Source organism: Vipera berus (assembly GCF_964194415.1).
Source record: "Vipera berus genome assembly, chromosome: 2".
Classification (NCBI taxonomy): Eukaryota; Metazoa; Chordata; class Lepidosauria; order Squamata; family Viperidae; genus Vipera; species Vipera berus.
Window position 1 is genome coordinate 94,522,279 of NC_138203.1, and position 26,044 is coordinate 94,548,322.

General features: G+C 39.4%; 1 protein-coding gene across 1 annotated transcript in view; it reads left to right on the forward strand.

Annotated features, from left to right (window-relative positions):
* The first annotated feature begins 798 nt into the window (after positions 1-798).
* Positions 799-26,044, forward strand: part of LPL (lipoprotein lipase) — a 29,258-nt gene continuing 4,012 nt past the window's right edge. Inside the window, exons 1-8 of the mRNA XM_081320323.1 lie at positions 799-1,088; positions 12,428-12,603; positions 14,833-15,012; positions 17,767-17,878; positions 19,454-19,687; positions 21,397-21,639; positions 22,744-22,864; positions 24,877-25,056. Of these exons, the coding sequence (XP_081176449.1) occupies positions 986-1,088; positions 12,428-12,603; positions 14,833-15,012; positions 17,767-17,878; positions 19,454-19,687; positions 21,397-21,639; positions 22,744-22,864; positions 24,877-25,056 (1,349 nt within the window). The 5' untranslated portion in view covers positions 799-985. The remainder of the gene's footprint in view (positions 1,089-12,427; positions 12,604-14,832; positions 15,013-17,766; positions 17,879-19,453; positions 19,688-21,396; positions 21,640-22,743; positions 22,865-24,876; positions 25,057-26,044) is intronic.

Consider the following 26,044-nt stretch of genomic DNA (forward strand, 5'->3'; position numbering starts at 1 on the left):
TGGAAAAGCCATCGGCGGCAAAGGCAGGAGCGCGCGGTTACCGACGCCTCTTTAAGGCAAACGCGTTTCCGGGATGGCGGGGCTCCGGTTGACAACTCGGGAGAAACCGCAGCTTCTTTAAAGAGTAGCGCGCACAAAGGCAGACCGTGCACTCCGCGCTCCTCTTCGGCCTCGGATCGCAAACCCTGCCTAAAAAAAAACCGGGATCAAGGAAATAATCGATGCCCGGTTCGGTTCCCCGGGCGAACTTTGTTCCACACCGCTGCGGATCAAAACCATCCCTGGTTTCCCCCCCCCCCCCCCACGATCCCTATCCATCCCAGAATTAACTGTTGTTGTTGTTGTTGTTTTCGTTGTTGCAAACTCTGGCGGCGTACAGGAGGAGGACTGCCTTCTTCAGAAGCCCCACTCCGTGCGCGGTTTCTAACCGCAGGGACGCTAAATGACCCCGCTCGCTTAGGCCAGGGGTAGGCAACCTCGGCTCTTTTATGACTCATGGACTTCAACTCCCAGAATTCCTGAGCCAGCTTGGCTGGCTCAGGAATTCTGGGAGTTGAAGTCCATGAGTCATAAAAGAGCCGAGGTTGCCTACCCCTGGCTTAGGCGAAGGCATCTTTTGGAAGGAAAAGGGCTCGGCCGTCCAGCCAAGCTTCCCTCCAATGCCAGGGGCTAAAAGGGGCCCCTCCTCCCTTCACACCAAGAATGCGTAAGATAAGAGCCAATAGGTGGGGAGGCTCATTTGCATATTTCGCTTCAGGCACTTAAGGCGCGGTGGAAAGGAGCCGGGCGCGGGAGTTAGCGTCTCCCTCGCTTTTCCCGTGGAGGCTCTCGCCCTTTTTTTTTTTTCCCCAGCTTTCTCGTCCGTGAAACTTCGGGAAACTTTTCTTCGGCCGCCCGGCCGCCCGCCTCATTCTTTTGCACGAACGCTCCCAACCCCTTTCGCCTTCCCCTCGTTTCGGTCCGAAGACCGGCCGCGTTCCGAGCCATGTGTAGACCGGCGCTCCTTACAACCCTGCGTATCTGGAGCTGCTACTGCTGCCTCGTCGCGCTTTGCGGAAAGTCGGCTAGCCGGAACGTCGGGGCCTCAAGTAAGTCCCGAGAGCAACTCGTCTCCCTTTGGAGGAGAGAGAGAGAGAGAGAGAGAGAGAGAGAGAGAGAGGCCGAAACGCTGCGGGCCTCGGCCGTGGAGGAGAAAAGAACCGAACCAACAAACCTGGAGGAAACCGGCTGCCGGGCAGCGCGAGGCCCTGGCAGAGAAAGGAAGGGAGGAAGCGTGCGACAAAGGGGAGAGTTTCGATGCCATGCAATGGGCAACGGGGCGGGGAATTGGGGAGGGCGCAGAGCCCCCGACAGCGGGGTCTCCGACCAAGATTGCACGCTGGCGGACTTCAAAGAGGGCTTGTTTCGGGGCGCTCCTTCTAGGAAGGAGGCTAACGTGGCTGGGACCCGGTGCTTCGTCCCCAGAGGAGAAAGGCTGTGTAAAAAAAAGAAAAGGAAAAAAGGAAAAGGGCAGAACTCGCCATGTCCCTGAAACCACCTACCGGCCAGGTGTAGCGTCAGCCTTAGCGGCAGGGACCGACCCCTGGGGCTGCTGCGCCCAGCCAGCCGTCCGCCCTACCAGGGCACGCTAACAGCCAGCCAGGCAAGCAAGCAGGCAGGTAGGCAGGCAGGTTGGTTGGTTGGTGTTGGGGAGACGGAGGGCAGGTGCGCGAACGGGTTCAGGTGGCTTTCATCGGGTTGCTCTCTTCTAAAGGGGAGTGGCTCGAGTGGGACCACCAGAGGTGAGGAGGACGGGCCAAATCCAGAGGGCGGGCGAGGGGCGGGTTTCCCCTCGGTCGCTTCCCCCAACGTGGCGTCTCCGGGAGCTTGCGGCGGAATGTCTTTTACGCTCCGAGGAGCGTTCGAGCGGCGATGAATGCCGCTTGCGTTTCCCTCACGCCTTCGGATTCCTTCGTCCCCCTTTGCTTGAAAAATGGGGCGGCTTCAGGGCTTTGCGCGCCTTTGCCCGGGATTTGGGGGTGGGTGGGTGGGTGGGTGGGTTCCTCGCCGCTCGCGAAAGCCGAAGCCCGGCGGCCGCTGGTAAAATAAGCGGGAAAGCCCGCCGAGAGGTGTTAGGGGCCGTTTGGTGGGCGGGCCGTTTCGCGCGCGTCGAGTTGGAGAAGCGAAGGTGACGCGCGCGAAACGCGTGTGTGTGTAGCCCGCGGCGCTTCCTTCCTTCCTTCCTCCCTTCTGTGTTGAATGGAGCCGCCGGTCCCGGAGTCTTAGCCTCTTGGCGTGTTTACTCCCGCGGCGTCAGGAGAGGCCGGAGCAGCTCCGCCACTGCGCTGGCTGGCATGGAGGAGGGCGGGGAAGGGGCCCGCCGAAAGCTCGGCTCACGCTGGTGACCGCTAGTAACTCCTCCGCTTAGGAGCCGGCGCAGGAATGCCTGGAACGTGGGCCAAGGTCGCCCTGGTTCAGGGGCTGCTAAGAGCCAGGGGAGGGGGCGAGACGGAGCTGGCCGAGAGCGCTCCGGTTCCTCCAGGGCCCGAAAAGTCTTGTCTGGGGCGCGCGGCGGCGGCCTGGAGGATGAAAGCGCCTGGCACGAAAAGAGGCTTTCCAGGAAAATCTGCCTGCCAGGCAGACAGCGGGGGAAAAAAGAGAGCAGCAGAAAGCGGTTCCCCCGAATGGAACTTAAACCTGGCGGGCGCAGAAAGAAGACGTGAGGAATCGAGACCCGTTTTACTACCACCGTTTACTAGTCCTGTGAAAACACCTAACTTTGCAAGAGCAGCAGCGGTTCCCTCAAGCAAATATTCTGCAGGGGGTGGTAGAAAAACAAAGGATTAATCAAATGGTTTTCCAGTTGTCCCCGTTGAGCAGCCAAAGATTTTCTCTTTTTTTTGGATGCATGCTGTACTAATAGTTTACAGTGCTTTCTCCTTATTTGCCCTTTTGAAGGAATTTTGTGGTTGCCCCTCCTTTTGTAAAGTTTAGTTTCAAGATTATTTCCTTTCTCCCTGTTGCTAGTAAAATTGATTAGTATTAGCAGAATAGAAATATACTGGGGAAGAGGTGCAGATGTATTAACCTAGTTCAAAGTTAAGGTGAAGTTATATATAACAATGGGATATAGGTGACTCAATCTCATTGGACAGGAATTGGATGCTGAAGAACTACCAGTAGTATAACTTATCACAGATAACAAGAAGAATTTACATAAATTTTACTGGCACTTTTCTGTCTTGTTACCTGATCCCCTGTATTACACACACATTGCAGTTTTTAAGCTTACCTTGCAATGACAGTGTAATCTGTCATTATGTGTGAGCTGACTGGACTGATACTACTTCATGTCACCTGTCTCCAAGAAATATTCTGCAGTGTTATTGACAATTTGTGTAACCTTACTCCTTCTCAAAAAAGTGCACAATTCAGCATTTTTTTTGAAGCAGCTGATATCCTTTGAATGCTGCAGGTGCCTGAGAAGCCTATCAAAAGAGATGTATTTTGTCAGATTATCAGGATTTGGGAGCCATTTGTAATGGTGCCTGGAAATAAGTTGTTAATGAAAGAGTGTTGTGAAATATTGAGGCTTCTATCCTCTGCTCTATAGAAGTCCAAAGAAATCTGTTAAGTTTTACTAGGCTTTTCAGAAATTGTGGAGAAACTTGAGGGCTATTATCAGTGGGTGAGGATATGATATGTACACCCTTGTGTGTGGACATGGCACCAGGGATGGATCTATTATTATTATTATTATTTATTATTTATTAAACTTATATACCGCCCTTCTCCCGTAGGACCCAGGGCGGTTCACAAGGCAATTAAAACAACATTACAATACAAAAATTAATAACAATTTATTTTTTTATTTTATTTTAATTCCATTTATATCCCGCCCTTCTCCGAAGACTCAGGGCGGCTTACAAACTTAGCAAATTTGGGGATATATTGTAAAATTTTGTTTTTGTAAAACTCTTTAATAAAAAAAACAATTAAAATAGATTAAATTTTCCTTAATTAAAATCTAAAACCCCTATGACTCTGATTAAAACCCCAATTACAATAAGTTAAAAATTAAAAAATTCCTCAGTCCTGGCCGGACTGAGGAATTACCATTGTATGGTGCTAGTACTATTAGAAAGAAATCATTCTTTTGTTATTACCTGGCAATCCCATCATCACCATGGTTATCTCTTTATGAATAATCATTAGCATTCAATTTAAGAACCATATTTAGGTAAGGTTATGTACCATACATGATCCTAGGTCCCTAACATGTTCTTTTAGATCCTCCAACAGTGTATCTATCACCATTATAATTGAATCTATCTTACCTTGCTTCTTCCCCAGAAGATGTGCAGATCTCTGTACACCCTGGTACACCCATCTAAAATCATTTTTTACAAACTGGACTAAACTCCCAATTGATTTCTGGGTGCAGTTCAAGGTGTTTATTGTCACCTATGAAATCCTGTATGACCTAGGTCTGGGTCACTTGTAGGACTGCCTATCTTCAGTGATTTCTGTACCTTCCACCAGATTCAATGGGGTGGGCGTGTTCTAGGTCTCCTCTGGTATCATCTGGTTGGACCCTGGAGATGCTGCTTCTCTGTTGCGCTATCTGCTTTTCCGCAGGTATTATATAATTGGCACTAAGCATTTGCGATTAATAGTATGCCCCCATGCTTATTATGTAGTAAGGATGGATTTTGCTTACAGAATTGCACTGTATTGTAGTATGTTTAGTTTACTTTGCTCTTCTTGTTTTTATTATTAGTTATCCTAGACTGACCTGAATGGCCTTATAAAGTATTTAAATTCATACAGTTCGATGAGTTCTGTCTATAGGATCAAGCTAGAATCAAGGCATGAACAGATTGTATCTGCTTAGTCTGCCACTGGAGTTTTACATACCGCTGTATAGTATGTATAACTGTAATATGAAAAGATGGTATCCACTTGATTTTGGAATTTGCCTATTCAAGGTTTCTCATTCATATGGATTTGAAAGACTGTTCATATAATTTGAATGCACCAAAATACATTCTTTCAAATCTGCTGAATGCTGCTTCATATTACTGCATTGTGTTTGCTTTTATTTTATTTTTAAGTCCTGCCTATTTCACCAGCTGCCTGAAGTGGATAAAAAAGTGTCATACATCACTTCTAACATTCCGTGCTAAGCTGGGATTGTATACATTAAAACATCAGAAACTGGGAATGAGGGAGATGAGAGTACTTTAGTTAAGCACAGAAAATATGCAAAGGTTTTCATAATCCTTTTTGCAAATATATCAACTGCAAATAAGTTAAGCACCATTCCTCAAGGATTAGTTTTAGAATTGGTTCAACACGATACTTCACTTGGTGGACTTTTGTTCCTCATTAATGGAACTAAGTGTTAGCAGCATTATACATCATTAATTGGAGAATTGGATTCACCACGTTCTTGTATTTTGTGACTTATATAAATTCTGTTTAATAAGTTGGGTAAGTCAAATTAATGAGAGTAGAGAGTAGCAGAAAGTTAACAGTATTGTATGTGATGTGTGATACACATATACTCTGACAAAATGCAAAGAGTTCTATAGAAAGAGACTGTAGGCTCTAAAACTGACTTCTGTGAATTAGAGGATTAGGTAAAAACTTTGATCAAGAAGTTTAGTAAGCCACCTGCATAATATGATATTTATAACAGTTATAGTTCCTTATAAAAATGTAAATTAGTTACATCTGGACTGTTTATATAGGTAAATAGCAGTTTACAAAAAGCAATTTCAGACAACTAAGTAAAACTTTTGACATATTAACCTTTTGCAAACTTTGTAATGTATATTATCTTGTCTTTAGGACAGGAATACTATAATACTGTAGCCGTTTCCAGAGAAATCCTAACATTTTTCCTTTCCTGTTCAATTTAATAAACGCCCCAAGGAACAGTATTTTGTTTCATTATAAGTAGGCTGCTGAGCATAATAATATAATAAATGCAGGTAAATAGAACTTATTTGTGGTTTAATACCATAGCACATATAAGACTAAGCAAATGTAAAATGTTAGTGCTTTACTGCCATAGTTATGGAATATATTGTAAATCAGAGACAAGAGGGTAATCTTTATAAAGGCATCAATGTGTAAAACTTGTTTTAGGCTTCCTTTTTCTCATGGGAATATTATTTTCAGCAATATACCTGGGCCTTAGGTAGTCCTCTGACATCTTCATTGGACTCTGGAAACAGGTACTGCATCTAGATATTAGAAGAAACAAAGAAAACAGAAGAAAATGTCCTATATAGTCAATTTCTATTTTCTTGCTAGATCAGTCATATTAGTATTGCTAGATCAAAAGCAGACTTGAACTTGATATCATTTGCTTAGCATATTCTTGATGTATTTCCAGAGAAGTGTATAACATTATTGTAGGAAGGTCTAGCCTTCTTCTTCCAGTACTTGGGATTTGATAGCTAATTGTCCTTTGTTGTACAATATATGTAAAGGTTGTATCTTGAAAGCTACATTTTTCTATTTTTATGAAATATGCATACATTCAGACTTGGTTTGTAAATAATCCAAGCCACGAATGCTTTAATTACAGTTTGGAGAATATCCCATAAGTGACAGGGTTTGTATTAATCCAAGACAAGTGACTTAGCATAATGCAGAAAATTCAGGCTTGATTATCACAGCCTGTCATGTCAAGTTTCATTAAACTAACAGGGCAGCATAGGAAAGCTAATTTTGATTTCAGTAAAAATAAGGACATCTACAGTGACTGGTTTTCTGGGTGTGAGGTTTTAAATACCCAGCATGCAAGATTTAAAAGTATAGTTTGTATAAGTGACCACATATGCAGTCTAGTAAATTTCCTGGGTATGCTTATTTAATTTGAAGGGTGAATGCAGAGAGTGTTTCATATGGTTATATTCAACTGTACCTAAGTTCTTTAATTTCAATGGACCTATCTTGGTTGTGTCTAAGTTCTCATTGATTTCAGTATTATCTTTCTCCCTCCCAAAAGCTTTCCAGGGTAAAAACAGTCTGCAAATATAAGCAGCAGGCTTTATGTCATGCATACTTGATGTTTAGTAGTTGTTCACATTGGCAAAAGAAACTTGACTGTGAGGATAGGAACTGGAGATAGTGTATGTTCCAACCACAAGCTTTGCTTTGTGACCCACTTCAATATTTTGGAACAGTATACAGTATTTCAATTAGGACTTAAAATGTAGACAATTGTTGGATGTGGGAGTGGAATGATCAGAGTAGTGTTGGAAAGGAATGAATGGAGCAGTCTAAGATCATTTAATGGCCATGGCTATTGTACTTAATTTCCTCTTCCATGAAGGAATCCAAATAAAAGCATCCCAGAGCAGATGAGTATTTAACCTCTACCTACGCACAACAAATGAAGGATGACCCTCCATCTTTCTGGAGGGTTATTGGGGAACTGCTTTTTTTTTAGAAAGATATATTTGGATTCATAGACCTTCTTGGGATTTAAATCCCTTATCACATGTTTGGTAAACTGGGACAACAGAAAGTGAGTCTTGACCACCTTCTGTGTGACATTCTTTCAGATACAGGTGGTCCTCAATTTAGAAATACAATTGAGCCCCAAGTTTCTGTTGCTAAGTGAGACAGTTGTTAAAGTTTTGCCCCATTTTATGGCCTTTTTTTGCCACAATTGTTAAGTGAATCACTGCAGTTGTTAAGTTAGTAACACAATTGTTAAGTGAATCTGGCTTTCCCATTGACTTTGCTTATCAGAAGGTTGCAAAAGGTGATTGCATGACCCCTGGGACACTGCAGATGTCATAAATATGAGTTAGTGGCCAAGTGTCCAAATTTCATTCATGTGACCATGGGGATGCTGCAACAGTCTAAGTGTGAAAAATGGTCATAAGTCACTTTTTTCAGTGCTGCTGTAACTTTGAATGGTCACTAAATGAAGTGCTGTAAGTCAAAGGCTTACTTGTATTTGAAACTACAATTTTCAAGTCAGCCTCTGGCAACTTCATGAATGTATCCATGTATTTTGACAACAGTGTGGAAGTGGTTTGTCACTGTCTTCTTTCTAGATGTGCTTTTGATTTCAGTAGTCTACAACTCTGTGGTTGTGTGCAAGATGCATCCAGTCCTGCATAAGTTTCCAGTTCTACACAAGATCATCAGCCAGGTGTAGCCATCTGATCAGATCCAGTGACTTTACAGTTAGGAGCAATCAATGTGAAAACTTAAATCTTGCAATGATTTGTTGTAGCACTTAGGGATGAATGAACCAGTGCATTACATCAGTAATTTTCAATACCTTTTCTAGTATGTTTGCATTTATAAGAGGCAGACGGTTGCTTTAATGTACTGCAGTCAGTAAGCCTTTGACAAGTGTCTTTTAGCCCAAGAAAGACAATCTCAGGAAGATAGCGGAAAGAAAGATAGATTCCAATGTTTGAAAACCATTTTCCTGTAAAACAGGGAACTTTACTTACTTCCCACTGGATATACATTTTTAGTTTGGTGAAGCAAAACTCAACTTGCAATTCTTTTCAAATGCCTCTGTTGAAATGTCAAAAATTTTAAAGCTAAAGTTTTGATCCATAATCCACTGGGTCAGAAATTTCAGAGAGAAAGGTGTAAGCTCAGAAAACCAGACTGGCATTGAATTTTCATCCTTCTGTTGAACAATCTGTCACTTGAGCAGAAAGCTGAGATTGATTGTTTTATTTCATTCATGAATGTCTAAATAATAGATTGACACGTGACATATTGTTGGAGGAGGTACTGTATCCAGAATTTCTCCTGCCTTCCACTGTGTTCTTAACTGAGAAAAAAAGTAAGATAATTAAGTCTAAAATTTTACTTGCAAGAAGAAGAAACAAATGTTTCTTAATTTTTGCCCCCACAATCTGCTTTAATTATCAAACTTATACAGGTAGTCCTCGACTTATGACCACAATTGAGCCCAGAATTTATGTTGCTAAGTGAGAAATTTGTTAATTGAGTTTTGCCCCATTTTACGACTTTGCTTGCCACATTTGTTAAGCGAATCACTGCAGTTGTTAAATTAGTAACGCAGTTGTTAAGTGAATTTGGCTTCCCCACTGACTTTGCTTGTTAGAAGGTTGCAAAAGGGGATCACTTGACCCAGGGACACTGCATCCATCATAAATATGAACCAGTTGTCAAGCATCTGAATGTAAATCACGTGACCCTGGGGATGCTGCAAAGAAAAATGGTCATAAGTCACTTTTTTAGTGCTGTTGTAACTTTGAACGGTCACTAAATGAAGTATTGTAAGTCGAGGACTCCCTGTATAGCCTCCCATCTCACAAACATGACTGTTAACATACAATGAAACAATTAAAAAGTCTAAAGCATCCATTAAAATCAACTAAGCATAAATACAGAGGAGACCGTCGTAGAAAGAACCAAATCCTGCATATAATACAGGTAGTCCTTAAGTTACAGCTATTCATCGTTCAAAGTTATAAAAGCACTGAAAGAAATGACTTATGATTGGTCCTCACACTTAGAATTATTGCAGCCTCCCTGTGGTCATGTGATCAGTGTTCAGGAGAGTGGCAACCAGCAATGTATTTAGGGATGGCTGCAGCATCCTTGGGTTATGTGATCACCATTTGCAATCTTTCCGACTGGCTTCTGACCAGCAAAGTCAGTGGGAGATGCCAGATTCATTCAATGGCCACGTGATTCACTTAACAACTATAGTGATTTGCTTAACCATGGCAAAAAGATGCATACAATTGGATGTGATTCACTTAGTAGCAATCGCCTTGCTTAGCAGGGGACATTCTGGTTTCAGTTGCAGTCATATAACAATCCTTCAGGCTCCCTATTTCCATGGAATCCACAAGCCTACTGGAAAAATTATGTTTAAAGAGATTTCCAGAAGGCCAGTAGATTTGGGACTAACCTCATTTCAGGGAATGAGGTTCCACGGCAGGAAAGGCTCATCTCCTGCTCCTGGGTCCCCTCGGATGGAACTCTTCAGCAGACATGATCTGTAATCTGCCTGTCCTGCCAGACCTATTGCTGTGATAAAGTTGTTTATGTCCTGATGTCTGGATTGCTTTGCTTGTATATTAAATGAATATCCTTCAGCACTGCTAAATATATGAGATAAGTTGACATGTCAGCCTGCTTTAATACGGGCTCAGTGTTAGGAATTCGATTGAATTTGCAGTGGAAAGCTCTTTAAAATTAGTGCATGCATATCTTATCCCCAGAATCTTTTACAAGCAATTTGTCTTTTTGTTACTAAGCAAAACCTCAGACGAATTGAGAGCGGCACTACTATTCTTGTGTGCAAATATAGTATTTCCTTATTTTTAATTTTGTTTTTGCTGTTTTGAAGTTCACAAATGCATTTCAGGCATGTTGCAATATCACCATGGAAGTTATACATCAAATGCAAAATCGAGTAATTAGCAGTGCAGGTTTGTTGACATTTTGTGTTACCAAAAGATGAACAAATATTTGAGAGATGGAGCTAGACCAAGTAGGACATGTGTTACCTAGAAAATTAAGAGATGAGTTTGCGGTTTGCCTGTTCAGAAAACAATTCAGACTGTGGCCATGAGGATTATGTTAAAATGCTTTCTAACCTTTGTAAAAGAGCAATATTCTGCACAGTCTTTCCCAACTTAGTGCTTTCCAGGAGTATTATGACTTATCTTTATCAAATAACCTAAAAATTGTAATCCAACACTTTTGTAAGTTATTCATTGTGGGCAGCCTGGTGAATAATAGTTTGTGTATGTGACATATCTATTTGATGGCTGCAAAGATTTTGTCAATGGATTCAAAAAATCAACATGGGACTCTTTAGTGTATTAGGAAATAGAACTCAGGGTGTGATACATAAATGAAAAGGCAAAATTAGGCTGATTCATTGTACCAATAAAGGAGAATATTTGTAAGTCAGGGTTGAAATGAGGGGTCCTTGGTGCTCTCTGAGCTTGGTTGATTTCTTTCAGATGTTTCATCACCCAGACTAGGTAGCATCATTAGTGCCAAGGACCCCTGATTCATTGTACTTCTCTTACTTTATCCCTGCTGAAAAGTGCCTGGACAGCTTTTCATCTATATGGGATAGATTCGAAATAGCTTCAACTTTGTCACACGTTACTTACCTTTATTGAACAGAGACCTCATGAGAAGTACAATAAACCTTTGGCTTTCAACAATCTTGGACATGCGTAAATCAACTTCTTCCTTCCCTCTCTATGTGCAGTTTAATATGAAAGCACTCATTTCACTGATTTTTATTTTAAGTAAGTCATAACACAGGAGCCACTGTATTCTCATCTATGGTTGCTCTATATAACTTCTGCAAGCAAAGCTAGTTCATCTAGGGAGACCATAAAGTTGCCTTTCATCAAAACAAACAATTCTTAACTAATAGTTTCCAAAGCATTGGGTTTTCTCTTATCCTGCTACTTTAACTCTTTTTAAATGGACATTTTACCCACGTGTTGCATGTAGCTGGTGCTTAATGATCTTATTATTGTCCGAGTGCTATACAAGCTGTGTCAGATGTAAATGCTTTTAAAGCATATCTTAAAAGGGTGCCAGGACAACTTACAGACCATTTTTTGACTGAAATGTGGAATGAGTTTAATCGACTATTACATAATCTTGCAAGCAAATTTGCTTTGCTTCTGATGACATTCACCATCCATACCATAATCAAAATGCACTCCAATAGGAATTAATTATATTTGGTATATAAAATATATTCACAGTAGCAATAATCCATAACATTTTATTAAAATCTTTCAAAATTGGTTTAAACTGATTAAATTTGTTAAAAAACCATTTTATGCGACTTCTTGAATATGGTATGGTAATATTTTCTGCTTTTTGCCTCAGCTTTTATTAAAGAGTTAAATGGAAGGCTAAAAATTAAGGTCTGTATAAAATTTATGGTGAAAAGAAATGTATCAGTAAGCACCCATCTAACAGAAGGAATATTTATGCACAAACTGGAAGTGTTTATAAACTGCTCATAAGCAATATAAAGAGATGTGTGAGTTTCTGCAGGTAGACTGAACTTACTGTAATAAAATAAAATAAGTATAATATTGTGACTTTTTCTCCCCTCTGCTATCTGAAAATAATATTCTTGCTTAGCTTCATTGTATGGAAACTTAAAGAAACTTAAATAGGTGGCTTGTTTTTCTTTCTAGCTGCCACTGCAGAAATCTCTATCAAAGATGTACTAGGATAAACAGTTCTCCTGGTGGCCCATCTGTGCCACTGCTACTGGGGATGCTAATAAATCACTATTAGTGCTGAATCACTTAGCTTCCTGCTTATTTTATTGATTTCTATATCAGGGAGAATCTTAAATAGACTATTCATGTTATTGGCTAACAGTTCCTTTCTTTCATACCACTTAAAAATTCCCTCTCTTTTTTAACTTCAGGAAACGTTATAGAAAACGAGAAAGACTTCAATGGTATTGAGAGTAAATTTTCTTTAAGAATACCTGAAAAGCCTGATGAAGACATTTGTCACCTAGTTCCTGGACAGGAAACAAGTGTAGCAGATTGCAACTTCAATCATACCAGTAAAACTTTTGTGGTTATACATGGATGGACGGTAAGAGGAGTCAAACATTTCCATAGCTATTCACTAAAGCAGGGGTCTTCAAACTTGGCCCTTTTATGACTTGTGAACTTCAACTCCCAGAATTCCCCTGCCAAGCACACTGGCTGAGGAATTCTGGGAGTTGCAAGTCATAAAAGGGCCAAGTTTGAAGACCCCTGCACTAAAGGCTCTTAGATAGTCTGATGTGACCAGACACCATATAGTGATTTTTTTTTAAAAAACCCAACAAATTAATTGCCGTGCATTTTTATTTATAGTCAGCTCATTTCTGGAATGGGTAGCCTTTTAAGCTCTATAGGTAATTATCAACTAATGACTGTAATTGAGACCACTATTTTGGTCTTAAGTCATGATGGTCATAAAGTGGCTCACCGCATGACCCTGACATCAGAGGTTTGAAGCCTTGTTATAAGTCCCATTTCTTGGGGGGGGGAGGATGGGTGTCTATCATAATTCTGGTCACTAAGGAATTGGCCATAAATTAAGGACTACCTGTATTGTCTTCTGGATCATGTTTGGAAATTATAATACGTGTTCTTTTTAAAGCAACTCCAACCTTAGTTTAAACATCACAATTTGATCATAACTCTTACAAGAAAACAACTGTTTTGCTGCATCAGGCCATCTGTCCTAGCATTCTTTTTTCCCAATAGTGCTGAAATCTGATAAGCTGTCATGCTAAGTGGGACATAGCTGTAAAGGTGATCCAGGCAATTCTATTCATGACGAGAACTAGAAGCCATATTGCTTGGGGAGCAATGAAAAACATTGGAGTTGGGAAGACCTTGTTGCTTAAGCAAGACATGAATCTTTAATAGGGAAGTCTTTATAGCATTTCCTGTCTGGGAAGAACTAAATGACCAGGGCCACCTAGAGTTTGCCCTAAGTTCCAAAGGGCAGACTTGACATAGGGAAATGGAAATGGAAATGGAAGCTGGATCTTTTCTAGGCTTACCTGGAAAAGCCAGAGATTAAAACCAGGATTGTCTGCTTGCAAAGCAAAAAAAAACCCTGCTGTTGCACTACAGCCATTCTCTGCAGCTTGGGAACATTTTCTTGAGGCTAGCATTAATATTAAGAAGTCTTGCAATAAGAATGGTAAAGAAACTTGGAGCTCATTTGACATCCATGTTGTTCATTAATCCTTTTTTTTACCTGCTAACATAACACACACATTTGCATTTCTTAAACTTTATGTTCTCCAAAGTTTATGTCCAAGAAACCTGAGCATTATCCCAGCAGGGTTTTTTGTTATAGTAATTATGGCTTGTTATGGGAGAAATAGGAGACAGGGGTCTTAGCTATGTTTATGAACTATATATTCAAAAGGCGGGATAAAAATCTAACAGTTGTAATTATTGTTATTAAATAAGTGTCGGGTGCAAGAAATCGTGAACCAAGATTGTTCAAATGAGTACAGCTTTAATCCATTCTAGTTCATCCCAAGAATCTGAACTACTAACAGATTGGCAGTAGATAAGAGTCCATGTAATTCAAGAAAGGATGGACTTGAATCTCTTGTGGGCGTGAAGGGACCCCTCACTAGGGCTCAGCCTGGTCATCTCCTACAATGCTGATTACTTCTTCACCACCAGGGTCTGCACAAGTTAAAACGAACACTTGTGCTTTGCTCAACTTACATACATTCAATGCAAATCCTCTCAGTTCTTTCTATAGTCTTCTTCATTTTCCTCTCCCCTATATTTCCTTAAAACCGCTAGAACCTCTCAACAAAAAAACACACAATATTTTGCTTGTTGTCACACAGTTGATTTTTCTAATGCTCTTCAAATAGCCATAACAGCATGGGGTTTACTTGGAAAGGTGGGCATAATTCACTAATTCTCCATTTTGCAATAAATATATAAAGGTACTGGCCTTTGCACAACTTGTGGCAGTGAATTTCCTATCTATTAAAGGATTAATCTTTTATGCATTAAGATATAATATGCCCAGGCAGTCTTTCCCACCTGGTTATTTTCCATATGTTTTGAACAATTCCCATAAACTCTTTAACATGGAAATGTATGAAAGCTTTAGTCTGCTACATCTGTAGAGCACCAGATTGGACAAGGTTACTATCAATGCACTCCTAAGCTTGTTTATGGTTACTTACTTTGAAACTGTTCGATGATTATATTTCTTCTTTCTGCAAGTGTACTTAATATCTATCATTTGAGGTTAATGTTACAGATTGACATAGAGTTTATCGTATTCTAGGTGACTGGCATGTATGAGAGCTGGGTTCCTAAGCTGGTGAAGGCACTGTACAACAGGGAACCTGATTCTAACGTCATTGTGGTTAACTGGTTAGCTCGAGCCAGTTTGCATTATACAACGTCTGCATACTTTACAAAGGAGGTGGGAGAAGATGTTGCTGCATTCGTTGATTGGATGGAGGTAAGCATCTATTTGCAAGTTCTGTACAGCACAGTATCTCGAGAGTTAAAAGCGTTGAATACCTAGAATGCAAGATAAGGGCATTTCAGAATGAGGAACTTATGCCTGCTAAAAAACCCAGCCCCTTGGGGTTTTGATTCCACAACGTTAGCTATATTTATTTCTGGCTGAACTGTATTTGAAACTGTACTTAACCATTTTTTTAAAAAATAAAGTTAAATGGACCTTATAGGTGGTCCATTTTCTGCTTTATCACCCTTCTTGCTCTTGCACTTTTAAGGGGAAAAATGGCTTGATGCCTTTTCGACACTCTCATTATGTGGCCAACAAATGCATACTGCATGCAATAAGGCCTTGGAATGAAAAGCAATTTATTTTGTTCCTCATTTCTGTGGAGGGGATTTGTGGCAGGATCTGCCATACCTCAGAATGGAACAGTTATTTTTACTGTCAGTATATCTCCAATTTGTTTGTGAAAGTTTCCAAAGTAGAATATGTGGATTCTTATGATGGAGCTATTGCTATGCTGTGCCTGCTAGTGAGAATTACATGATGGAATGCTTTCTCATTGGGAAAAACATGTCTACGTAAGCTAACATATGTAGCATAGATAGATAGATAGATAGATAGATAGATAGATAGATAGATAGATAGATAGATAGATAGATAGATAGATAGATAAATAGATAGATCCATAATATTGTTATTCTCTGTTCATTCTTATTTTTAATTTGTGGAAACATCCAAACATTCGTATTCCAGCTTTTGCCTGAAAAGTTTTGTTAGCAATACTTGCACTGACACTACTATATTTTTATAAGAAACAGTGTTCATAAGGATGGTTGGAAAATTGATGTGGTCCTTGACTTATGACTATCATCGAGGCCAAAATTTCTGTTGCTAAGTGAGACATTTGTTAAGTGAGTTTTGCCCCATTTTACCTCCTTTCTTGCCACCGTTGTTAAGTGAATCAGTGCATTGTTAAGTTAGTAACAGGGTTGTTAAGTGAATCTGGCTTCCCCATTGACTCTGCTTGTCAGAAAGTCGTAAAAAGTGATCACGTGACCCCATGGCATTGCAACCGTCACAAATATGAACCAGTTTGCCAAGCCGCTGAATTTTGATCACGTGACCATGGGGATGCTGCAGTGGTTGTAAGTATGAAAAATGGTCACAAGTCATTTTTTTCCGTGCCATTGTAACTTTGAACAGTCACTAAACGAATTGTTATAAGTTGAGGACTACTATTAAATGCATTAAATGCAAGCGATGCAAGCGATGTCAAGTCTTAAGTATCAGTTTTGTAATTAAGGAATCAAGATACCTGAATCAAGTACTTATATACTCGGGACATCTTTGACCTAGAGTATTTTTTTTTTCATTCCTGATGTGCCAAATGTGCCCTCTGCTGGGTAGTGATGAATATATTGCTGTTCTTCACATTCTTACAATAGGGCTGTTCAAAGCCTCTAAAAGAGGGCCTTGAAACACAAGGGAATATATGGAATAGCTTGCTATGGATTGTTAAAGCTGCTGTGTCTTTTTTCAAGCTATGTATAGCTATGTTGGAAACTATCCCAGCTATCTGTGCAAGTATTCTTAATACACTGCTGCTCAACTCTGTGCATTCCTTTGCTGTCTCCTTACTTCCATCTTGATAACATGGTCCCTTCAAATTGCCTTCTGAATGCATGAGGCTGTTCTCAAGTAAATTTTGGATGCAGCAAGCTACGCCCAGAGTCATTTCTTGTGAACCGGCAGCTATATAAATTTGATCAACTAATACCTTCAAATGACGTGGAGTGGAGAACTATCTCTCTGTTTAGATCTTCATCTGAAATTCAGTTCTTGGAAGCAATGAGGCGGTGCTGATTCTTGGAAAGGAGACAATGTTTTTTTTTATGGCTGTTGACAGTATGCATGAAAGATTGGAGGCCTCGTGAAGTTCACTTAAAATGTTACCAGGTGGCCTTCTTTCCCCCTTTCCTCATCTGGGCAGGTGGGACAGAGCCACAAATTGAGTACCTCTTTTAATGGAGAGTAAACATGAGGCTAGGCTAGTTCCGATACTTTACATTTTGCAGAAAAACAGGCTGTAAACAGAGCTCGGTTCCTTTTGAGCCAGATCCCACATGAGGATAAATGTACAAATTTGCTAACATTATCCATTATGCAGTATCTCTAGGAAAATTTTTCTCTCTGTATCTCCATATCCAAATCCATCCATCCATCTTTTCAAAATATAAATTATTACTTTTTCACCAGAAATGCCTATCTTCCTTTAGTATCTTTGTCAAGAAATGCTCTTCTTACAGATAAAACCCTTGGGCAGGATGTTGAACACGCATGGATTATATTTTCTTTTCTGGCTGCTGTTCTATTTCTTTTTGTTATGATACAGTTTTTAAATGTTGTATTTATGCTTAATTTTTTTTTAAAAAAATTAAAATGTATTCCATCTTGTTGATGAAGAAGGCTGAGTTATCAATAATTTAGAAAAATGTATCTCTGGATTTACAAGTCTTTCTGAATGTTTTAAGCATAAAATCCTGTTTGTTTTGTTTTTTTAAAAATCCACTTTTCTTTTGCTGCTCTCAGGTTTTGTCCCTTAGCCGTCTTACATAGATTTTTATGTACTTGTGTTTTATATAAAAGTGTGCAAATTTCCTGCTGTTATTATAATATTTTTTTAAATAATAAGCAAGTTAAAATTTGCATTTGAACCTTAATATTTTTAAAAATGATTGTTCTTAGGAGCAGTTCAGTTATTCTCTCGACAATGTCCATTTGCTGGGATACAGCCTCGGTGCCCATGTTGCCGGCATTGCTGGAAGTCTGACCAATAGAAAGATTAATAGAATTACAGGTAAGCAAATCATTAATGCTATTAGAATAATAATTAGAAGGGAAAATGCAGTGGATCATTCAAAGCACTAAATATTTTGGAATACTGGCATATGTTGATAGCAAGTATTATAAAACGAGGAGCTAATGAAAACGGTGCTTTTTCCAGCATACATACCATTGCTTTTCCTTCAAGATTCTAAAGAGCCATTGTATGTTACAAATCCTCCTCCTCCTCCTCCTTAAATTTTTTTTTTTAAAAAGTAAGTGCCTTAATGGCAGTCTTTGCCCTGGGAAGTCATTGGCTTCAGTGGGATTTATGAACTGAGGATTTCTGCCTTTATGAAAGCAACACATGACCTGTAAAATAAGCTATTTGGATGGCAGTCTTAAGCTTTTTGTTTAAATACTTATTTGAAGCCTTAATTATAACTTTGGAATTAACTGCCTTTGCAGACAATTGTGCAATTCATTTATAAATGCTGGAAATTGATTTTTTTTTAGAAGAGGTACTTGACATTTCAGAAATACTTAAAGCATTTACATAACATTTGCACGATCCTTTCATGGTTTTGTTCTATATCAGTGAAATGTTTCATATGTTTTTTTCCTTTTAACTTCTTTATATTTGAATTTTTGGAAATAACACCAAAATGTTACAAGCATTTGCTTTGTGTATAGTACAGCAAAAGATAAATAAATCACTAGAGCTGGTCATTGACTTATAACCACAATTGAGCCTAAAATTTCCATTGCTGAGCAAGAGAGTTGTTAAGTGAATTTTGTCCCGTTTTACAACTTTCTTGCCACAGTTCTTAAGTGAATCACTGCATTGGTTAAATTAGTAACACAGTTGTTAAGTGAATCTTGTTTTCCGATTGGCTTTGCTTCTCAGCATGTCACAAAAGGTGATCATGTGACCCCAGAAGACCGCAACCACTATAAATGCCTGCCAGTTGCCAAAAGTCTGAATTTTGATCAAATGACCATGGGGATGCTGCAACAGTTATAAGCATGAAAAATGGTCATAAGTCACTTTTCTCAGCGCTGTTGTAATTTTGGTCACTAAATAAATGGTTGTAAGTCAAGGATTACCTATATTTTTATGAAAGTTTTTTTTTGTGGGGGGCGGACATAATATCTTAGGCTTCACATTGACTGATTACTGTAGTGTTGCATGCTGTTTTGGGCACAGCCTAATTACAGCTGAGTTCTTGTTTATTTTAAAACTACAGCCTGCCTCCTTCCTTCCTTGTTTTTTCAGGACAACAGTTTAGTGTAGCGGTTAAAGCACCAGACTAGAAACTAATGATCAGGAGCTCACACATTCTCAGCCCAACTTACCTCTCATGGTTGTTGTGGGGAAAATAGGAGGAGGAAGGAACATTAGGCACGTTGATTGACTCAAGCTATTCATCAAAAGAATAAAGGCAAAACATAAAATAAATTTCTCATTTAACAGAGAGCATTGTAAAACCCCATACTATTGACAGGAATTTTGGCCCCGATAATGAATAAAAATACGGACCGTATCTGCAGTTTTTATCACGATGCTGCCAATGGCATCCAAATAACGCGTCTCTTTCTTCGCGTTAAGGGTTAGATCCTGCGGGGCCCCTCTTTGAATATGCTGAGGCATCCAGGCGCCTTTCTCCAGATGATGCCGTCTTCGTAGATGTCTTGCATACTTTCATCAGAGGCTCCCCAGATCGCAGCATTGGCATACAACAGCCGGTGGGCCACATTGATATCTATCCCAATGGAGGTGGCTTCCAGCCAGGTTGCAATTTAGCTGAAGCCCTGCGCCTGATTGCCCAGAAAGGCTTCCAAGGTAAGTTTTCAAATCTGAATGCCCTGCCTCCGCCCCCCCACACACACTCACACGCTACAAGGACATTGGTATCAGGAAGATTCTGTGGCCACTGCTATTCGTGACTTAACGTTAGTTCTGTTCAGAATTGTTTCCCTTTCTTAGATTCATTGTAGAAACACCTAGTAATGAAGAAGTTTGTCTTTATTTTTGTTCCTCATGTGGCTCAGAGTTCTGCTCACACTGGGTCCAAATTAAGTAGAGCTTTCCCTCCTCCCCATTAAACTATCTGTTTACATCAGGGATTAGAGGTAGTGCTTGACCTATGGCTCATGTATGCTATGTAGGAGCTTGGAATTGCAGTCATAAATCTTGCTGATTATTAGCGGATCATCATGTGACCAGCCCAATTTCATGACATTTTTTGCGGTGGTTGTTAAGGGACTCAGCCATTAAGCAACCTCTTGTCTGCAATGGGTGATTTTTTTGGGGGGGGGGGCCACAAACAGGAACTAAACACCAGTTTCCAGCAAAAAAAAATGTCATAAATCGCATTCATGTAACTATGGGATTCTGCAAACAACCATAAATGTGGGGTGGTTGCTGAGCGCTCTAAATGTGATCATGTGACTATGTGGGGGGATGTTGAAAGGACATTTGGGGGGGGCTCATAACTGAATGGTCGCTAAGTGATTGGCCATAAGTTGAGGACTACCTGTATTGATCTATGACTAACATCCCTTCTCAAGTTACAGAAGATGAAAAGTAAGGCAGTACTGCAGAGATACACAAGAGGTGTCATGTGCTAGTGCTCTGCTCACTTTTCATTGCATGCATGTGATACTTCAGCTGTAGTGATAGCTGGTCCACTATGTGTAGCATGTAAACTGTATTGTAGGTTGTGCTTATCTATGTGTAGTCAGTTATAGATAACACACTATTATGCTCAAATATTCAGTCTAGACCAGGGTTGGAGAACAATGGCCCTTTTACAATCTCTGAACTTCCAGAATGGCTGAAGTTCACATAAAAAAGAGCCTTGGTGGAGCAGTGGGCTAATGCCTCCTTCAGTAACACCAGCTGCCTGCAATTATTGCAGGTTCGCATCCCACCAGGCTCAAGGTTGACTCAGCCTTCCATCCTCCCGAGGTAGGTAAAATGAGGACCCAGATTGTTGGGGGCAATTAAGCTGACTTTGTAATAATGCCGCTTGGGGTGTGTGTGTGAAAGCCCTAATAAGCAGGCATATACATAGAATGAAGGCTACTGCTAAGCTTGTAAGCCGCCCTGAGTCTTCGGAGAAGGGCGGGATATAAATGGAATTAAAAAATTAAAAATAAAAAAGGCCATAGTTCTCCATGCCTGACCTAGACTGTCCTTAATTTCTTCCTTATCTAGCAAATACAATGAGCTATAGATCATTGTGATTATTATCAGCAGTATTGGAGGACGCTGTTGATGAGATTTAATGCAGGACAGGAGAAATAGTAGCCAAGTAGGGTGAAATAGTACTGAAGAAGAAGAAGCAGCAGTGAAGAAAAACAATGGCATTCAGTGTGACTAAAAATGAACACTAGCTTCACAACTGAAGCGTTTTTCAGAGGATGAGAGAATTCTCGCCAAATTTGATACACTTAGAGAACATCTGGTGCAGACTGGCTTATCGTAATTGCTAAACAATAGAAATACGTCTCTATACAGTGCAGCTTATGTTGTTTTTCTTCCCTAAGAATCTGATCAGCTGATAAAATGCTCTCATGAACGCTCCATCCACCTCTTCATTGATTCCCTCTTGTACGAAGAAAAACCAATCATGGCGTATCGATGCAATTCAAAGGAAACATTTGAAAGAGGGCTTTGCTTGAGCTGCCGAAAGAATCGTTGCAACAATTTAGGGTATGAAGTCAAAAGAGTGGGAAGCAAGAGGAGCAGCAAAATGTATCTAAAGACCCGTGCATATGCGCCTTATAAAGGTATTGGTGATCTTCTGCAAAGCTTTTATTTTTAGGTCATGAGTATGCCACTGCCGTAATATAACGTGTGAAAACACTAATTTCAGAACAAATTGAACCAGAAAGGACTCTTGCACAGGCCTCATTGAAATAATAACATTTTGCTTGATTAAAGACTGAGTTCATTATAAATTTAAGAACGACAGACCTATTAGATTCAAATAATGCACTTGTTTTAATTTAATCCTACTATTGAAATTGAAAATGAAGCAGTTCATGTCAAATGTGATACATTTGTATTTTTCAGGTGCATAATAAATTCTAATATCAAACCCGTGACCTGATTTTATTTGTAAACGAATACAGATTTTCTGAGACAGGATTCCCCCAGAATAGTCAGTATCAACTCCTAAGGCTTGATGAGACCATCTATTGTTAATATTAGGTTGTTGTTATGTGAGAGTAATCTACAGTTAGATTCACAATCTAAGACTGGTAGAAACTTAATTGAAGTCCTAACTAAGAATTGTTAGGGTAGAATCTACAAATAAATATATTCATATGTATTATTATGGTTGTTGTGCAGCCAGCTGTTTTGACTGGATTTGGCATTTTTATCTATCAGTCCTTCCCAAGGACCTGTGATGGGCAGATGTTATTTGATGCTGTTGTTATTTGCACTGCTATTAATTAAATTAGCAATGTTATTTTCATATAATAAATATTTGCGGGGGGGGGGGCAAAGATATACTTCAAAATCTCATAATAAGAGACCATTCAGATTGATAACTGAATCCTTTTTACATTATAGCAGAATTAGATAATTTATACTTAGAAGGAAGAAACTCCTTTATCTCATACAATCATACTTGGTATTGCAGTACAGAATTCTCAAATAATATTTGATCTGATCTTCAAACATTGTGGGAAATTAGATGGGAGAATATCAGAACTTTATACCATCCCCTTCTGTTTGCAGATTATCTGAAATTATTTTGGGGTTAGGATTTTTTATACTTATGAAATGTTCTCTATAAAATTACTTCGCATACTTAAGCATAAAAATACTATGTTCCAAACCAAAACTGGCAGAATTTATTAATATTTTTTATCTTTTGCTCTCAGTCTTTCATTTCCAGGTCAAGGTACATTTTTTTGGAAAATTGAACATTACCAAGAGAAATGAGCCATTTCTTATTTCTTTTTATGGCACCAAGAAGGAAAGTGAGAACGTACCGTTTGTAATGTGAGTATCAGCTGAAACAGTTGCCTACACATTTATCAATATACTGTCGCATTATGTAGCAGCTAGACTTTTTTTTTAAAAAAAATATCTTCCTATTGGCTGCAGAAATTGCTTGCAGAGTCATTTGATAATGGTTCCTGCATGTGTGCAGATTGTGGGTTTTCACTAAAGGATGTGGTACATTTTGTTCCATTTAATTGTTCCGAGTGTGTTTTAGGAGTTCTCAGATAACTTTTTGCATATTATACAAAAGTGCTGCATGAGACAAGTGAATAGTCATCCGTTTTCTCCTACCCGTTGCCTTTCAATGAAGTGTAAAAAAGAGATAATATTTAGGCTTTTGACACGCCCTGTAAGCACAAAGAAGGAAAAATTGATTGTATTTAGTTGCTCTGTTTGAGAAATGTACATTTGTATATAGAAAATTGTACAAATGGTGACTTCCCAATTATGCATTTCTGCTTGGGTGAAGTACATAAAATGTGCATCTCTTGAACCTGACATTAGACCTTTTGCATTACGAAGGCAAGCAGCTAAGTGGCAATAACATTAGTCCTTAAAAAAAATTAAGTATGCAAGATTCGCTTAATGATCATGTGTTACAAACTAATCATTTGCTAAAAGGCAATCTGGTGAGATGCTCCCTCCTTGAAAATCAGCTATTTCCTAAGAAAGCCTATTGGTGCATTCTAGTCTCCCAATAAATGTTTGGAATTTAAAAGTATATAAGGGATTGGTCTGTGAGCATACTGGCGCTTACCATTCATGCTGGATATAGTATGGGATCTAGCAGGAGTAATAAAGAACGGGATTACCAGTTGCATGTTTTAATCTGAATTGTCTCAGTTTGCTGTCACCCATAGCTGTGCTGTCAGCTACTATCTTGGGCATGTGCTTGTCTAAATGAAAGTGATCTGGAAAAAAGAGGGCTGCTACTGAGAAAAAAAAATGTTGTAAGCTGTAAGTCACATGTTTGTGAAATGAGCAGCTACATGAATTGGACAAATAAGTAAAATTAATGCTCCTTAAGATCTCTCTCTTTGACTTTATATGATCGCTACTGTGAAGATTATACCAACTTTCCCAACCCAGTCCTCTCCAAATATATTGAGAGTTCAGCTCTTCTATTTCCAGCAATCTCTAGAGTTGGAGTTATGTCATATCTGGAAAACGCCAAGTTAGGAAAGGAAGATTTATAATAGGAGGCCAACTTTGCTTGGGTCACAAGTTGCTCCAGCCTTTAACTGGCATGCCAAGGGCTATCTCTCTGAAAAGGAGTGAGTCTACATCAAAAAGTCAGGTCAAAACAATATTTCAATTAGTTATTTCGTATCATTATGTAAGGAACTTCTTGAGATGGAAGGAGAGCATTAACTGATGAGGAAAAGAGAAGTCTTGGACGGCTTTTCAGCTGATTGGGGAAGAAAATTGGAAGGATGTAGGGTTAGAGAAACTAGGAGAGACATTAGTGGTGGAATGGAGGACAACATGTGGGAGGCTGGGCTGATATATCTGAAATTTAGCAGGTGAGAATCAAGAGTTGGAGGATGTTGGAAATGACATCTGGGTCCTTAACAGGCCAACAGGATTCCCTGGATTTACAAGGAGGGTATCATTTTTATGATAGCAATAGCACTTAGACTTACCGGTATATACCACTTCACAGTGCTATACAGCCCACTCTAAGCGGTTTTCAGAGTCAGCATATGGCCTCCAACAATCTGGCTCCTCATTTTACCGACCTCGGAAGGATGGAAGGCTGAGTCAACCTTGAGCTGGTGAGAATTGAATTGCCGAAATGCTGGCAGCCGGCAGTCAGCAGAAGTAGCTTGCAGTACTGCATTCTAACCACTGTGCCACTGTGGCTCATTATTTATTTATTATGTGATTTTGCTGCTTCTGATTAAAAGGTTTTGTTATATCCTGTGAATGAAAACCTTTTTTCATGTTCTCAGATAAGATTCTAAGGTGAGTTGAAGACAAGCACAGACTGAACTTTTTTTTTTAAACAGGCCTGAGATTTCCACTAACAAAACAAGTTCCTTCCTGGTATTTACCGAAGTAGATATTGGAGAACTGCTTATAGTAAAACTTCAGTGGGAAAAAGAATCTTTTTTCAGTTTGAGATGGTGGGATACCCCTGAATTTAGCATACGAGTTGTCAGAATCAAAGCTGGAGAAACCCAGAAAAAGTAAGTTTACTTTTATTTTATTTTATTCTGCGGTCAATCATTTTGTCACCATCCAAGATTACTGATTATCTGTTTGTTCTCTTTTGGGTTCATTTGTATGCTGAGTTTTCTGAAAGATAATCCCATATGAATTAAAATGATAAAAAACTGGAGAATTACAGTGGGTGTTCTTACTTAACCAAGGCACTTATTTCATGAAGGAGAATGTTTTCCATTGCCCCCTCTTTCCATTGACAGCTTGCTTATACTAATGGGAGAAGATACAACAAAGAAGAGTACATGACTATTCCCTAGTCTACAACCACAGTGCTCTAGTTTCAACTCACATAGTATCTTTGAATCACTATAAATAACTCTGACCTTTAATTTATTACTGCTACTAATAATAATTCACTCTCCCTTTCAATACTGTGATTCAGTATGAGAATTCTAATCCTCAGCTGTATCTTAGAAATAATGCTATGTTCTCTAGAGTACTAGGTGTTTAGTAAACAAGTAACAAAAATGATGTTGGAAATAACTTTTTACACAGGATACCCTTATTAATCCCATGGTACAGAGATATTGTAGTAACACCAATATCCTTGTAATTGCCTTGGTCTACATGAGAAGATGAGAAATTTTCTTGAATAGTAATTCTATTCTTGAATAGAATTACAAAAACTGATGGAGAAGCTGTAGAATAAATGCCTTGAAATATGTCTAGGGTTTTTTCCCCCGCAGAAATGTGGTACATTATGCACTTTTTGGCATTTTCTGTTGTTTAATATATGGAATTAGACTGAATTATTGATTCTGCGTATATTTATAGATCCTATTTTGCTTGTAGGCTATGATTGATTTGATAGTAATGGTTTCCTATTTGTAATGGCTCACCTTCACAGTTCAATTCTGATAGGCTAAATACTCACCTGACTACAATTAATATTATAAACACCTAGTAGATATTGGTTTTCTTTTTAATTTTTGGACGAACCAATCAGTTAAT